General features: G+C 46.3%; 1 protein-coding gene across 1 annotated transcript in view; it reads left to right on the forward strand.

The window, feature by feature from the left end:
* The first annotated feature begins 2,417 nt into the window (after nt 1-2,417).
* frem3 (Fras1 related extracellular matrix 3) overlaps nt 2,418-17,111 on the forward strand; it is a 305,423-nt gene continuing 290,729 nt past the window's right edge. Inside the window, exon 1 of the mRNA XM_072496140.1 lies at nt 2,418-7,542. Within this exon, the coding sequence (XP_072352241.1) occupies nt 2,505-7,542 (5,038 nt within the window). The 5' untranslated portion in view covers nt 2,418-2,504. The remainder of the gene's footprint in view (nt 7,543-17,111) is intronic.

The raw sequence follows: 17,111 nt of genomic DNA on the forward strand, positions 1-17,111 counted from the left end.
TTTTCCCTACTTTGACCAGCCAGCGGTTTCTCATATCCCCTCCTTGCTCTCCTAATTGCTTCTTAAGCTCGCTCCTGCACTTTCTGTACTCCACTAATGCCTCCGTTGATTTTCTGCCCTTGTATTTGCATGTTCTCCCCGTGTCTGCATGGGTTTCCTCTGGGTGCTCCGGTTTCCTCCCTCAAGTCCCGAAAGACATGCTGTTAGGTGAATTGGACATCCTGAATTCTCCCTGTGTACCCAAACAGGTGCCGGAATGTGACGACTAGGGGAATTTCACAGTAACTTCATTGCAGTGTTAATGTAAGCCTACTTGTGACAATAAAGATTATTATTAATACTTGCTAAAAGCCTCTCTTTACTTCTCATCGTATCCTGAATGTCTCTGGTTATCGATGGTTCTCTGGACTTTTTACTCCTTCCTATCACCCTAGAGGGAACATGTTGTGCCTGTATCCATATCCTTTTTGAACGCCTCCCACTGCTCTTTTGTAGATTTCCTCACAAGTAACTCTTCCCTGTCTACCTTGGCCAGATCCTGACTTATTTTACTAAAATCCGTTCTCCCCACTCCAAAACTATTTCTTTGTCCATAACAAGCTTGAATTATACCATGTTGTGGTCACTATCACTAAAATCCTCCCTCAACACCACTTCAACTATCTGGCCGGTTTCACTCCCCAGAATTAGGTCCAACACTGCGCCATCCCTTGTTGGACCCTCTACATATTGAGCTAAAAGAGAGTCGTGAACATAGCCCAGTCCATCACGTGAACCCGCCTCCCTTCCATCGACTCTGTCTACACCTCCTGCTGCCTTGGGAAAGCGGGAAGCATAATCAAAGACCCCTCCCACGCGGGGTATTCACTCTTCAAACTTCTCCCAAGGGGCAGGAGATACTAAAGTCTGAGAACAGATTCAAAAACAGCTTCTTCCCCACTATTACCAGGCTCCTGAATGACCCTCGTATGGACTGATCTGATCTCTTCAAACATCTTCTCTACTGAGTACTACTACACTCCTGTATGCTTCACCCGATGCCTATGTCTTTGTATTTACATTGCATATTTATGTATGCCTATGGTTTTTCTTGTACGGAATGATCTGTCTGGACTGTATGCAGAACAATGGTTTTCACTCTACCTCAGTGCACGTGACAATAAAACAAATCCAATCCAATCCAAAGTTCTCCTGTATATATTTTAAGAACTCCACTCCATCTAAGCCCTTGACTCTATGGCTACCCCAATTAATGTTGGGGAAGTTGAAATCACCAAATATAATTACCTTATTAGTATCTTTACACACCTCTGCAAATTGCGCAGATATTTGCTCCTCAATTTCCTGCTGACTATCTGGGGATCTATAATAAACACCTCGCAATCTGGCTGTCCCTTTTTTATTCTTTAAATTTAGAGTACCCAATTAATTTTTTCCAGTTAAGAGGCAATTTAGCGTGGCCTATCCACCTACCCTGCACATCTTTGGGATGTGGGGCCGAAACCCATGCAAACACGGGGAGAATGTGCAAACTCCACACGGACAGTGACCCAGAGCAGGGATCGAACCTGGGACCTCGGCGCCGTGAGGCAGCAGGGCTAACCACTGTGCCACCGTGTTACCCTGCCCTTTTTTATTTCTAAACTCTACCCACAAAGCTTTATTTGATGCCCCCTCCAAGATATCATCTCTACTTACTGCAGTAACTGACTCCTGAACTAATAATGCAACCCCTCCTCCTCTTTTACCCCCTCCTCTGTCTCACCTGAAGATTCTACATCCTGGGATGTTGAGCTGCCAATCCTGCCCCTCCCTCAACCATGTCTTTATGATGGCTACTGTATCACAATTCCACGTGTCAATTCTCACCCTTAACTCATCCGTTTTACCAGTAATACATACAACAAAGAACATACAGTGCAGAAGGAGGCCATTCGGCCCACTTTAGCCCTCACTTCCACCTTATCCCCATAACCCCTCCTAACCTTTTTAGTCACTAAGGGCAATTCATCATGGCCAATCCACCTAACCTGCACGTCTTTGGACTGTGGGAGGAAACCGGAGCACCCGGAGGAAACCCACGCACACACATGGAGTGACCCAGCAGGGAATCGAACCTGGGACCCTGGCGCTGTGAAGCCACAGTGCTATCCAATTGTGCTACCATGAATAACAATGAAACACCAGCCAGCCTTGCATTGGCTGGGAATCGAACCCAGGCTTCCCGCGTGGCAGGCGAGAATTCTACCACTTCTGGCATTAAAGTGAGAGCCATCCAGCCTTGCGTTACTCCTTTGAAACTTACTGCTGCTGCATTGCCTCGAACTTGATTCTCGAGGGGCGGGGCCTGTTCCCTAGGGGCGGGGTCTATGCTCCAGGGGCGGGATCTGTGCCCTGGTCTTTACCTGCTAGCCAGTGTGAGCTGCAGTTTACTGTGTCCATGTGTGAGCAGCAGTGTGTCAGTGCAGCTCGCTCACTCTCCTGAGGATTTGCAGCAAGAAGCGATGGCCGGTGGTCGGGAAGCTGCGGTGCCCGGGTTGCCAGATGTGTCCAGCTGCAGACTGAGCCCCGGCTCTGTGGCGGTGCGCTGTGTGGTTTCTCTGTGTCTGTGGATGGCAGTGAGTGCTCAGGGGCAGTTCCAGCCCTCCCTGCTGGACGGGGCGAGCCCGGGCTCGGTGCTGCTGGCCAACAGTGGAGTGAGAGTGCCCTTCGGCAGGTCGGTCTACATCGACCCAGTCAGCGACCTGGTCATCCAAGTGCGGCCGGGGGACCGGTGCTTTGTCACGGTGCTGGAGAACGACCCCCTGTCTCAGAGACCTGGCATGCTGTCCCCCAAGAAGTTCCCCTGTGATTTCGGCCCGGAGGACGTCAAGTACACTCACTTCGGCTCCAGGAGCCCCGGCACAGACCGAGTGAGGCTGCAGCTCCGGTATGACAGCCAGAGTGGCACAACCATCCTGCCCTTCGTGCTGGAGGTGGAGGTGGTCTTCCAGCAGCTGCAGATCCTGACCCGGAACATCCCCCTGCTGGTGGACAAGCTGAAGGGCAGCAGTAACCCCATCGATAAGAAGGTGCTGGGCTACACCTTCGACAGCAGCTCGGAGACGTGCAAGATCACCCCGTTGCTAGGCACCGGCGGCCTGCCCAGGTACGGCAGGCTTTTCAACATGACATCCAACGGGCAGATGTTGGACTGCGAGACCTTCCTGACTTCTGGAATCCGCTACAGGCACACGGCCAGCACCAGCTCGCCCAACAGGGATTACATCCCCATGCTGGTGGAGCTGCTGGACGGGGCAGGGAACCCGCTCCGACAGGAGTATTTCCAGATCATGGTGAGGATTCGGGAAGGTACGCAAAACACCCCGCCCAAACCCAGCTTTGTGGCTATGATGATGATGGAGGTGGACCAGTTTGTCATGACGGCCATCACCAGCGACATGTTGGCTGCTGAGGACGTGGAGTCTGACCCCGATGATTTGATCTTCAACATTACCTCAGCTCTGGGTCCCCAGCAAGGTTACATCCTCAGTACCGACGACCAGAACCTGCCCATCACCTCCTTCTATCAGAGGGAAGTCAGGGAGCTGAAAATCGCCTACAAGCCGCCTCCAGGGGACTCCGACACGGAGAGGATCTTCCAGATGGAGCTGGAGGTGGTGGACAGTGAAGGGGCCACCTCGGACACCTTCGCCTTCATGATGGTGGTGAAGCCGATGAACACCTTGGCACCAGTGGCCACCAGGAACAGTGGGCAGCTGCTGTTTGAAGGGCAGTCCCGCCCACTGGCCAGTGGGCAAAACCTGCAGATCAGCGACGAGGACAATGTGGAGGATGTGCAGGTCAGAGTGCTGGCTGGGCTGAGACACGGCCAGCTCACAGTGCTGGGGCAGAAGAGGACATTCTTCACCCCGGCTGATTTGGACGCCGGCCTGGTGGTTTATCAACACGATGGCTCGGACACCCACAGCGACAATATCATCTTCCGGATGAGTGACGGCAAACACCGGGTGGAGTTCCTCTTCCCCATCACCATTGCGCCGACTGACGACGAGCCTCCCATCATTAACGCCAACACCGGCCTGGTGCTGTTCAAGAACGAAATGTTGCAGATTTCCCCTTTCATCCTCAGCGCCACCGACATTGACTCGGAAGATTCGACCATCCGCTTCGTCCTGGAACTTCCCTATTCGCCAATCGGTGCCATGTTGCTGAGACAGCAGGAGGAGCCGGATGAACCCTCTGGCTGGAAGGATTTGCAAAGCCAGGGGGTCTACCAGAAGGTGGTGACTGAGTGGTCCCAGCAGGATATCCTGGATGGGAAGCTGTATTACCTGCACACTGGGGCTCACAGCAGCAGCATTGTGATGGACACTTTCCGCTTCCGCGTTCAGGATGACAATGACCCTCCAAACCAGTCAGGGGAGCACACATTCACCATCAAGATCCAGCCTGTGGATGATGTCCCTCCTGAACTCTTCCCTGGCTGCCTGCTCCAGATGCTGGTGAAGGAGTATGAGCTTACCCATCTCCGCAGGAAGTTCCTGCGTTACACCGACCTGGATTCCGATGACCGGGACCTGAGGTACACCATGCTCACACCTCCCACCGATGTGGATGAGAACCATCCGGTCAGGACGGGCCACATCGTGTTGACTGAAAACCCTGGCGTGGTTCTCACTGAGTTCACCCAGTCCCAAGTGAACCACCACAAGGTCGCCTACAGCCCCCCAGACCAGGAGCTTGGCATTACCCCAAAAGTGGTCCAGTGGACTTACTCGGTGGAAGACACCGCCGGGAATTCCGAACAAGGCACTTTCACCATCTTTTTACAGCCAGTGGACAATAAACCCCCTGAAATCACAAACACGGGATTCAATGTGCCTGAGCGGGGTCACTTTGTATTAACCATCGCAGAGTTGGATGCCGCTGATCAGGATACAGATGAAGACAAAATAACCTTCACCTTGACACAGGCTCCAAAGCTTGGCCATTTACAATATGTAGGAGTCACCATTTCCGTCGGTGAAGCATTTATCTTGGATGATATTGCAAGTGGGCGGGTTGTGTACTGGCACAACGGGCACGAGTCTACAAGCGATTCATTCAGAATAAACGTTGGCGACGGGGTCCATGAAGTGCCAATAATTGTCAGGGTGACGGTGCAGCCAGTAGATGACGAGACACCAACCATTATGCTTCCTGAAGGACAACTCGGATCACACATAGATGTACTTGAGAAGGGGGCCACTGAAATTACCACCAATGTCATCCAGGGGACTGATGAGGACACTGACGACCTAATGCTGACATTCATTGTGGAAGACCCACCTAAGCTTGGTGAGATATTAGTAAATGGGTTACCGACAGAGAGGTTCACCCAGGAGGATATCATCAGTGGAGTGGTGGTGTACGCTCATACCAGTGGTGAAATTGGAACTCAGAAAAAACACGATTCCTTCAACTTGACCATATCTGACATGTCAAATGAATGGGTTGTTGGTGGAAACAAAGTGCAAGGTGTCAGAGTTCAAGTCACAGTCTTGCCTGTCGACAGTATGGCACCTGAGGTCATGGTTGGTGAGCAATATACAGTTTTGGAGGGAGAGAAGAATGTTATTACACTGGCAAATCTCAATGCTGGAGATAGAGATACTCCCAATGATGATATCCTGTGCACAATAATTGTTCAATCTACTTTTGGCTATGTTGAAAACATTTCTCCAGCTCCTGGGTCTGAGAAGTCAAGGACTGGCACAGCAATTAGTGCATTTACTATTAAAGATGTTCGCGATGGGCATATCTACTATGTGCAAAGCATTCACAAAGGGGTTGAAAAGGTTGAGGACAGGTTCACCTTCCGCTGTTCCGATGGCATTAACTTCTCGCAGCGTCACTTCTTCCCAATCATCATCATACCAGCCAACGATGAGAAGCCAGAGATTTTCACTCGTGAGTTTGTTGTAATGGAGGGGATGAGTCTTGTTGTTGACACTCCAATTTTGAATGCTGCTGATGCAGATATTCCTGCAGATGAACTTTATTTTATTATAAGCAAGCCACCAAAACACGGACAGATTGTGCAACAGTTAGCACATGGTACTGCCACTGTCAACAATTTTACTCTAAGGGAAATTTCAATTGGTTCCAATATTGTCTATGAACATGATGATTCTGAGACCAAAGAAGACAGCTTTGATATTCGTCTCACAGATGGAAGACATACAGTCGACAAGACAGTCCTCATCATGATCATTCTCGTTGATGATGAAACACCGCGGATCACCATTAATGATGGCCTAGAGGTTGAAATAGGTGAATCAAAACTAATAACCAACAGAATCCTAAAAGCGACAGACTTGGATTCAGATGACAAAACATTGACTTATATAATTCGTCATAGCCAAAGCCAAGGCTTATTGCAACATCTAATGAAAGATGGTGATGTGGTTCAGAATATCACTATTGGCATGAATTTTACTCAGGACGAAATTGATAAAGGATTGATTCAGTATGTGCACACCAGCCAAGAAGGTATACGTGATCTTATTAAATTTGATGTAACAGATGGCACCAACACCCTGATCGATCGCTACTTCTATGTTAGCATCGGCAGCATTGATATGCTGTTCCCAGAAGTAATTAACAAAGGAGTTACACTGAAAGAAGGTGGGAAGGTCACACTGACCACCGACTTGCTGAGCACCAGTGACATTAACAGCCCTGATGAACACTTGAGATTTAGCATCACTCGTGCCCCAAGTCGTGGTCACCTAGAAAAGACTGATAATCCTGGCGTCCCAATTACCTCCTTCACTCAGTTAGAATTAGCAGGAAACAAAATCTATTACATTCATACATCAGATGACGAAGTTAAAATGGACAGTTTTGAATTTGAGGTGACTGATGGTTACAATCCAGTCTTTCGTACCTTTCGTGTGTCGATAACAGATGTAGACAATAAGAAACCGGTGCTCACAGTCCACGATCTAGTTGTGAGTGAAGGGGAAATGAAGCTGATCACTCCATTTGAGCTCAGGGTTGAGGACCGTGACACTCCAGACTATCTTCTGCGTTTCACCATTACTCAAGTTCCTGTGCACGGTCAGTTGTTATTCAACAGAAGCCAACACATCACCAGCTTCACCAAGCAGGACCTCAATGAAAATCTTATTAGCTACAAACATGATGGCACAGAGACAAACGAGGACAGTTTCTCTTTCACTGTAACAGATGGCACACACACTGAATACTATGTTTTCCCGGATACTGTGTTTGAGACCCGCAGGCCTCAGATGATGAGGATCCAAATATCAGCAGTTGACAATGGTGTTCCACAGATTGTTGTGAATAAAGGGGCTCCAACCCTTCGAGTTGTGCACACAGGTCACCTTGGATTTTTGATCACCAGCAAAGCGCTGAAGGCTGAAGATCGTGATAGCCCGCAGAAACTCCTGAAGTTTAGGATCACAGACGGACCACAGCATGGTTACATCATTAACACTGACCTGGGTAATGACAGTGTCATCACGTTCAGTCAAGGTTAGTCAGCAAGAATTTTTCAGGATCATGTTTTACACAGTGAAATATTTTCTCGAAGGATGTTGCAGTATTTATTTAATCTCTATCAAAGAATAACAACTCATTGCACATAACCTAAATTTGATCTCTGAGTTAACTTCCATAATATCCCTAAATATGTGAGGCTTATAGAAAAGAGCAGCTTGAACAAATAGCTTCTGTCTTGAGAACAATGATGTCTTTCACATGTGCTGCCTCACTGTATGTTTTGTTGCATTTTCGCCCGTATATCTGCACCTCTATCATTTGCTCCTCTAGAGTGATGAGTGCTGAAGCAACATGACATTTCCTCTCAGGTAATTGAGCATAGCTTGCACTAAGAGGGCATCAAATAGGTCGTGGTATGCATTTGAGCACTGTTATTTGTGTAGTAGAATTTTTTCAAGCTTAATTTATCCTTTACATAGATGTTTTTGCTGGAACTGGCAATGTAGTACAGTGGTTAGCACTGTTGCTTCACAGCTCCAGGGTCTCAGGTTCGATTCCTGGCTTGGGCCACTGTCTGTGCGGAGTCTGCATATTCTCCTCGTGTCTGTGTGGGTTTCCTCCGGGTGCTCCGGTTTCCTCCCACAAGTCAAAAGATGTGCATGTTAGGCGGATCGAATATTCTGAATTCTCCCTCTGTGTACCTGAGTACATAGAACATACAGTGCAGAAGGAGGCCATTCGGCCCATCGAGTCTGCGCCGACCCACTTAAGCCCTCACTTACACCCTATCCCCATAACCCCTCCTAACCTTTTTGGTCACTAAGGGCAATTTATCATGGCCAATCCACCTAACCTGCACGTCTTTGGATTGTGGGAGGAAACCGGAGCACCTGGAGGAAACCCACGCAGACACGGGGAGAACGTGCAGATTCCGCACAGACAGTGATCCAGCGAGGAATCGAACCTGGGACCCTGGCGCTGTGAAGCCACAGTGCTAACCACTTGTGCTGCCCTGAGTAGGCGCCAGAATGTGGCGACTAGGGGATTTTACAGTAATCTCATTGCAGTGTTAATGTAAGCCTACTTGTGACAATAATAAAAATTATTATTATCAATAAAAATTGTCCATTCTAATTCTGATCAGTGAAATCTGGTGAAAGGTTAGTGGCCGTGCAAGAGGAATTCAAAACAAATGAACAAAGCAAAAAAAACTTGAATTTTGAAATTAATTGCATGATTTTACCAGTCTGAAGACAGGATTTAGTTCATGAAAGCTGCTCTTACTTGAAGAACACTTTGAAGTTAGAAGGGATTAACCAATGGTTCTTAGATGATACTTTTTCTCCCAAACCATTAAACATAGAAAATGAATGAATTGGTGCGTGGTGTGAATGAATGATCATTGTGCAATTCCGTACAATATTCAATCGAGACAAAGAAACATTTGCTAACTTTGTTTAAACACTCATACAAGTCTGTGAGACATTAGCCCAGTGCACAGTTCATTAACATTGGTTATCCAAATAATTACTTGTTCTATTTTGAAAATTATTCTTTTGAACATTTAATCAAAAGCACCCGAGAGCGACAAGAAGAATTGGTGATAGTAAATGGAGTTTAATTATACAATGTTATGATTTGTGAGGAGCTAAAGCATGAGAGACAAATTGTTGATCGTGATGAACCTGATGAGGTTAATACACTTAGCCCAAGGCAGTGTCACAGGGAAATATTATTATTTGATGTTTTGCACCACATTTTACAAATGTAATTTTAGTTAGTAACTACAAAGGCATTTCTTTTGTTTACAAAGCATAATACGCTTATTTATATTTTTCTCAATTTTTCGTAAAATATTTTGATCATTTTTGGATCATATTGCAAGTTCAAGAAGTTCCTTGAAATACAGAAAAGAAAGTTATCAATTGGTATAGTAGACATAGAAAATACAGCACAGAACAGGCCCTTCGGCCCACGATGTTGTGCCGAACCTTTGTCCTAGATTAATCATAGATTATCATTGAATTTACAGTGCAGAAGGAGGCCATTCGGCCCTTTGAGTCTGCACCGGCTCTTGGAAAGAGCACCCTACCCAAACTCAACACCTCCACCCAACACCAAGGGCAATTTGGACATTAAGGGAAATTTATCATTGGCCAATTCACCTAACCCGCACATCTTTGGACTGTGGGAGGAAACCGTCCACCTGCCTACCCAATCCATGAAACTGTCTGATTTTCTGCTGAACTGTTTCACATTCCGGTTCGCTGACAAGTCCAATCAGTAGTTACCACCTCTTCCTTTTAAGGCTCAAGCTTTAGTGTTTTGTCACATACTAATTTTATAAAATGTTTCTGATTAACAGTCTGAATTGGTGAATCTTGAACCTTTGATTGCAATGGGTTAACAGAGCACGAAATGCTAAATTACACTAAAAAAGGAGAAAGTCCCACACTTTTTCATCAATACAGTGGCATGACTGAAGGCCACACAGATGTAGCTAATTATGTAGTTTGTGTTTCTTATATGGTTGAAGGTCTAATGATTGATTGGGTCTTAAGACTGAGGAGTACAATCTTGAATTTTTGTTGACAACTCAGAAAAAGGTGTTAGGGATGCACACGTTTGGCAATCAGCGAACAGGAATGTGAAACAGTTCAGTAGAAAATCAGACAGTTTCATGGATTGGGTAGGCAGGTGGCAACTGGCATTTAATGTGGAAATGTGTGAGAGAAAACATATGAAGGAAAGCAAGGGCTAGAGCATACGACCATCACATAATAATAATCTTTATTGGCACAAGCAGGCTTACATTAACACTGCAATGAAGTTATGTTAAAAGACCCTAGTCACCACATTCCGGTACACAGAGGGAAAATTCAGAATGTCCAAATTACCTAACAGCACATCTTTCGGGACTTGTGGGAGGAAACAGGAGTACCCGGAGGAAACCCACGCAGACACAGGGAGAACGTGCCGACTCCACACAGACAGTGACCCAAGCCAGGAATCGAACCTCGGACCCTAGAGTGTGAAGCAACAGTGCTACCCACTGTGCTACCGTGCTACCCTTAGAGAGGATGAATTAAACTGAACTGGTTGAAGGACATGTAGCAAGAAACTGAGGAGTGGGTTTTGGCCCATCACCTTCAACAGATAGACAATATGATAAAAGAACAGCAACATACAATGCAGAAAAGTGTTCCAAGGTTCTCCACAGAAATATAATTTGACACTGAAACAAAGAAGATATTAGGATCTGTGACTAAATGTGTGGCCACAGAGTTGGATTTTAATGTTTTTTTTAGAGGAGCGGGGAGAGGTGGAGATACTTAAAGTGGGAATGTTCAGAATTTGGGGCTCAGGCAGATGGGAGAGAAAAAGTTTGCACTAGAGGGCATGGCTGCAGGAATGCAGAGTTCCTGAATAAAATGCATTTCGAAAACAATTCTGGCTACTCAATTACAAAAAGCATTTATATCCTTTGAAGAAGATGCGGAAAAGCAATAAGGCATATTTCATTCTATTGGATGAGTTGTAAGGTAAATTGGAAAAGAATCTCAAGCTGTAGTCTGGGAGAAGTTGTTTAAGGAAGCACCTTATTAAGGTGGATTGCAAATGATTGCACAGATAAATAAATTAAGCCTATTATTGGAATTTATAATAAGCCAGGTGGGCTGTGGACATCAATTTAAATTAGTAAAAGGTAAATTTAAAACAAATACTAAGAACAACTTCAGCTCAAGAGTGCCATGTATTTGGATTGACAAAACTAGTTCACCCTTGATTATTAAGGCAGTAGAATAAACACAATGTGATACTTCTTCCTGTTTGATGCTTTTAACTGGTCATTCATGCATTTACAAAGAACATGTTTTCAGATTCATTAAAAGTAAGGCACAGAAGAATAAAGTGGGACAAAGTGTGTCAGTACAATACACTTTTGGCTTAGACTTCTCTGAGTTCATTCCTTGATTTTATTTTTAGAATTTTCAAATTTTGCTGGTCATCAACTTTTGTGTATTGACGATAATGCTGTCCCATCATTGCAGCATCAGCATAATTTCAAAATAATTTATTTTACGTATGTAAATGATCTGTAATTGAATATGTATCCTGTGAACTCTCAAGTGTTTACAGATGTAGTAATTTATATTACGTTGATTTAATTTCCCAAAGTTGGAATCTTGCAGTTTGGCAGTTTTACATTCAGAAACTATCGCTGTCAAATTCACATATGTATTTTGAGTGACAGATACCCATTGGTTGCTTTAAAGCGGATTTTGTTTGGAAGTAACCGTAGATATTTATCAGGCGGCACGGTGGCGCAGTGGTTAGCACTGGTGTCTCACGACGCCGATGACCCGGGTTTCATCCCAACTCCGGGTCACTGTCCGTGTGGAGTTTGCACCCGTGTCTGCATGGGATTCACCCCCACCACCCAAAAAGATGTGCAGAGTAGGTGGATTGGCCACATTAAATTGCACTTTAATTGGGGGAAAAAAAGAATTGGATACTCTAAATTAAACAAAAAAACGTAGATATTTATTTTTGAAAGCTGTTAGAATTGGAACAATGCAATATGTCATTAAAACAGATCTTTTACAATCAACATTCAGCCTGTTACCTGCAAAAGACCATTGCTTCTGTGTTTGTTTTATTTCTGCCAAAATGTTCCAAATATACTTTTTAAATTGTAATTTGAACATAAAGTTTGACTGGATATATAAACGAACTTCTAAATTACCATGATGTACAATTCCCTGACGAAATCTTTGTCCTTTAGCATTAATTATATGTGGAAAAACGTTAACGCCTTCTCTTGCCTGGGAATTCCTGCCATTCCACTGATCCATTATGTCTTTGGCTTTTCCTATAATTGTGGTCAACTGAAAGTTTATATCTAGTGATCTTGTCATCCATGCTTTTGTTAATAAGATGAATGGCTGTTATTAACCCTAAGTGGCGTTCCACAAAGGCCTCGGAAAGCTTTAAGGTGCCTGAGGGAGGCTTTTTGACAGGCCTGATTTGGGATTTCAATGATAACTTTACTAGAGGTTCATGATGCTTTTGTTTTAAGCTAAAGCAGTAAGAATGATATGGCTGATCATTAGAGATTTCACTAAGAAACATTTGCATGAGGGTAGCTAGGTACGCCTATCCAAACTTTTAATTGTTTTTTCATGGCTATTTTCAGAGAAGAAATATTCTGCTTATGTTTAATTGTTGAAAAATCCATTAAAAATATCTACCACCCTTGTTTCCTCCCCCCCCCCCCCCCCCCCCCCCCCCAACTGCATACAAGTAATATTTCAATGTTGTTATGCAGGAACAAATAATACAAACATGAGTGGCCTTGGAGATCTCCACAATAACCCGGTGCAGATGTGGTGCTAGCTCTCAGATAAAAACAAATAATACCTTTCTATCGTACATTCAGAAGATATAGGAGCAGAATTAGGCCATTTGGCCCATTGTGTTCTGCTCTGCCATCGATCATGGCTGATCCCATCCTGGTCTTAACTCCACTGTCATGCCCGTTCTCCATAACCCTTCAACCCATTACCATTTAAAAATCTATCTAACTCCTCCTTAAATTTACTTACTGCACTCTGGGGTAGCAAATTCCACAGATTCATAACCCTTTGGGAGAAGCAGTTTCTCATCTCTGATTTAAATTTGCTACCTCTTATCCTAAGACTATGACCTCTCATTCTAGAATACCCCACAAGAGGAAGCATCCGCTCTACATCTACTTTATCCATACCTATCCTTATCTCTACCTTTCTATTACATTTCATAACAAAAAGAGAAGGCCTATGCCAGAGACAAACACCAAAGACGAGAGTTATATGTTGGACCGTTGTACTGCTTCAGTGCTGTCAGTCTCGTAGACTGACATACAGTCTTGGGTGAGGCACAGTGTCTTCCAGCTAAACATCGGGAAGACTAAACCTATTGGGTGGGGTTCTCCGACCCCCCTGCCGGTCCGGGGAATCGCCGGGGGGCGGTGTGAATCCCGCCCCGCCGCCGGCTGCCGGATTCTCCGGTGCCGTTTTTTCGGCGGGGGCGGGAATCGTGTTGCGCCGGTCGGGGGCCGTTGGCAGCAGCCCCCCCCCCCCCCCCCCCGGCAATTCTCCGCCCCGCGAGGGGCCGAGTGGCCGCCAGTTTTCGGCGGGTCCCGTCGGCGTATATTACTACACCAGGATCATACCGGTGGGACCTGGCTTTGCGGGCGGTCTGCAGAGTCCTCGGTGGGGGGGGGGGGCACGGGGGGATCTGGCCCCGGGGGTGGGCCCCCACGGTGGCCTGGCCCGCGGTCGGGGCCCACCGATCCGCAGACGGGCCTGTGCCGTGGGGGCACTCTTTCCCTCCGCGCCGGCCGGTGTAACGGTCTGCCATGGCCGGCGCGGAGAAGAACCCCCCTAGACATGCGCTGGGATGATGGCAGCACACGCTGGCGCTCCCGCGCATGCGGCATCTCACGCCGGCCGGCAGAGGCGCCAGTTGGTGCGGTGCCATGCCCTTCGGCGCCTGCTGGCGCGGCGCCAACTCCACCGGCGCTGGCCTAGCCCCTGAAGGTGTGGAGGATTCCGCACCTTCCGGCGGCCCGACGCAGGAGTGGTTCACGCCACTTCTCAGCGCCGGTACAGCCCGCCCCGCCGGTTAGGGGAGAACCCCGCCCATTATCTTTGGTCTCCACCACAAACTCTCTGTTCTTGTCACTGACTCTATCCCCCTCTACCACCACTATCTCAGGCAAACTCTCTCTGTTTGCAGTCTTAGTGTCTTCTTTCATCCTGGGTAGGTTTCTGATGACAAAACTATCTACCATCTTCATAACATCACTTGCCTCTGCCCCTGCCTCAACTCATTTGTTGCTGAAATCCTCCAAAACCTTCTCTCGTTCAGTCTCAACTCTTCCAATTCCCTTCTCTCAATGCCAGCTCATCCAAAACTCTGCTGATTGCATCCTATCTCAAATCAGGGCAGCATGGTACCATTGTGGATAGCACAATTGCTTCACAGCTCCAGGGTCCCAGGTTCAATTCTGGCTTGGGTCACTGACTGTGCAGAGTCTGCACATCCTCCCCGTGTGTGCGTGGGTTTCCTCCGGGTGCTCCGGTTTCCTCCCACAGTCCAAAGATGTGCAGGTCAGGTGGATTGGCCATGATAAATTGCCCTTAGTGTCCAAAATTGCCCTTAGTGTTGGGTGGGGTTACTGGGTTATGGGGATAGCGTGGAGGTGTTGACCTTGGGTAGGGTGCTCTTTCCAAGAGCCGGTGCAGACTCGATGGGCCAATGGCCTCCTTCTGCACTGTAAATTCTATGATAAAAAATAAACTCTCACTTACTATCTTGATGTCCAGGCTGATTTACCTACCTTACCTCCGAGTCACCCGGCACCTCAAATTTAAAATTCTCAACCTCAACTCTTAATTCTCCCTTTTTTGCTCTGAACTGCCTCCAGTTCAGCAATAGTTCAACTATCCCATGCCCCAGAACCGGCCGATTCCTCTGACTCTGACTCTGATCTCTTGTGCCTCTCTGCCTTCACCTCACCATTGGTTGTTGCGCTTGAGGCTATCTAGGCCCGAAGCTCTCAAATTCCTTCCCAAAATCTGTCTTCCTCTCTGCTTTGCCATGTGACTCCTTAAAACCCAGATTTTAGACCAAACTTTTGTTCAGTGCTCCTAAAACCATCCCCTTTCTTTCAGCGCCCATTTATTTTTATTGATGATATCTTTGACAAATGCCTTGAACTGTTTCACTTCATTAAAGTAACCCATTCAAGCTGTTGTTGTACTATATTGAAATGTTTTATAAAAAGATACTGTCACGAATTGTGTTCAATCCCTATCAATAGAGACAACTCAGATGCTTAGTTGTGTGAACTAGGAGTGAATATCTGAGGCAGTTCTCTCGCTCATCCACTATAACTTTAGTGGGAGAGCCACAGAAACTTCAGAAAAATAGCACAAGTCAAGTCATTTTTCTGGGGTTTTCAAAGAACAAAGAAAAGTACAGCACAAGAACTGGCCCTTCAGCCCTCCAAGCCTGCGCTGACCATGCTGCCCGTCTAACCTAAAACCTTCTTTTAAGATTTTAAGATAAAGATAGATAGTTTTTTGAAGAATAATGGGATTAAGGGTTATGGTGTTCGGGCCGGAAAGTGGAGCTGAGTCCACAAAAGATCAGCCATGATCTCATTGTATGGTGGAGCAGGCTCGAGGGGCCAGATGGCCTACTCCTGCTCCTAGTTCTTATGTTCTTATGTTCTTCTACCCGTCAAGGGTCCATGGCCCTCTATTCCTCTCGTCCCTCTATTCCTATTGTGGTTCTTCCAACAAATTTAGGAAAAAGGTGGAAAACCTCCACGTGCAGGAATGATGGGCCAAATGGCCTCTTTCTGCGTTATTCAATTCTGAGATTCCGTGAAACCCACTTCGAAGTGTCTCTATAAAATACCACAAATTACATTTTCACCTCCAATAGGAGCCATCCCACTTCTTGAAAAGCATTTTGTGATAGGACAATATTATTGGGTTTGCTTATATGTACTATATCAAAAGTAAAAAAGATAGCTTTTATCAGCCTGAACCAGAATTCTTTGAATGGCTTTAGAGCAGTTACAGTTGCAGTATGTTTCCCTGGCAAGAATATTCTCATTGATGGTAAATTAATAGCATTCTTTAACTGCCGATTAAATACAATGTATGCTTACAAAGTTTGCAGAATGATATGTGCAAAATACTTGGAAGAGGTTGAGTTTGCTTTTCATTTTACTTGCCTTCTGTTTTCTCCATATCACACACTATGGGCTGCATTTTCTCTCGGGCATGGGAAATAGGAGCCTGATCTGTTTTGGAGTCCAAATTCTGTCCCAAATTTATTGGGATTTTAACTTAATCAGCTTGGAAACAGGCTGCCTGTTCAATTAAGTGCGGCAGGTGGGCACTCGATACTGGAGGGCCAATTAGGTCATGGAGATTGACTGGGATTTCCCGACATTATGGAAGATAGTTCATTGCGGGGAGGCAAGCATCCAGCAACAAGATTGTATGCCAGCACTCCAGGGGGCCTACAGGCTCTTCCTGCTTGCCTGCCTGCCTGAGTGGACGTGCAGCCAAAGGCCACCATGTAGGCAGACTTCCCACCGACTCCCACCACAATGGTGGCCTGACTATTACATTTTTAGTGATTTGAACATTTTTTTCCCATAGAATCCCTACAGTGCAGAAGGATGCTACTTGGCCCAATGAGCTGAACCGACCCTCCGAAAGAGGGCTCTTTCCCCCGCTCTTTCCCCATAACCTTGCGCATTGATCATGGCCAGTCCACCTAACCTGCACACCTTTGGACTGTGGGAGGAAGCCGGAGAACCCAGAGGAAACCCACCCAGACACGGGGAGAACGTGCAAACTCCACACAGGCAGTCACCCAAGACCAGAATTGAAACCAGGTCCCGGGTGCTGTGAGGCAGCAGTGCTAACCACCATGCCACCCTTCTGGGAATTTTCATTTGGAAGCGTTACTCAGTTCTTACTCACTAGTTCCTCTTCTCAATCTGGAAGGTCTCTAAGTTTGAATTGGAGAGAGAA

The sequence above is a fragment of the Scyliorhinus torazame genome, chromosome 3 (assembly GCF_047496885.1).
Source record: "Scyliorhinus torazame isolate Kashiwa2021f chromosome 3, sScyTor2.1, whole genome shotgun sequence".
In the NCBI taxonomy this organism is placed as follows: Eukaryota; Metazoa; Chordata; class Chondrichthyes; order Carcharhiniformes; family Scyliorhinidae; genus Scyliorhinus; species Scyliorhinus torazame.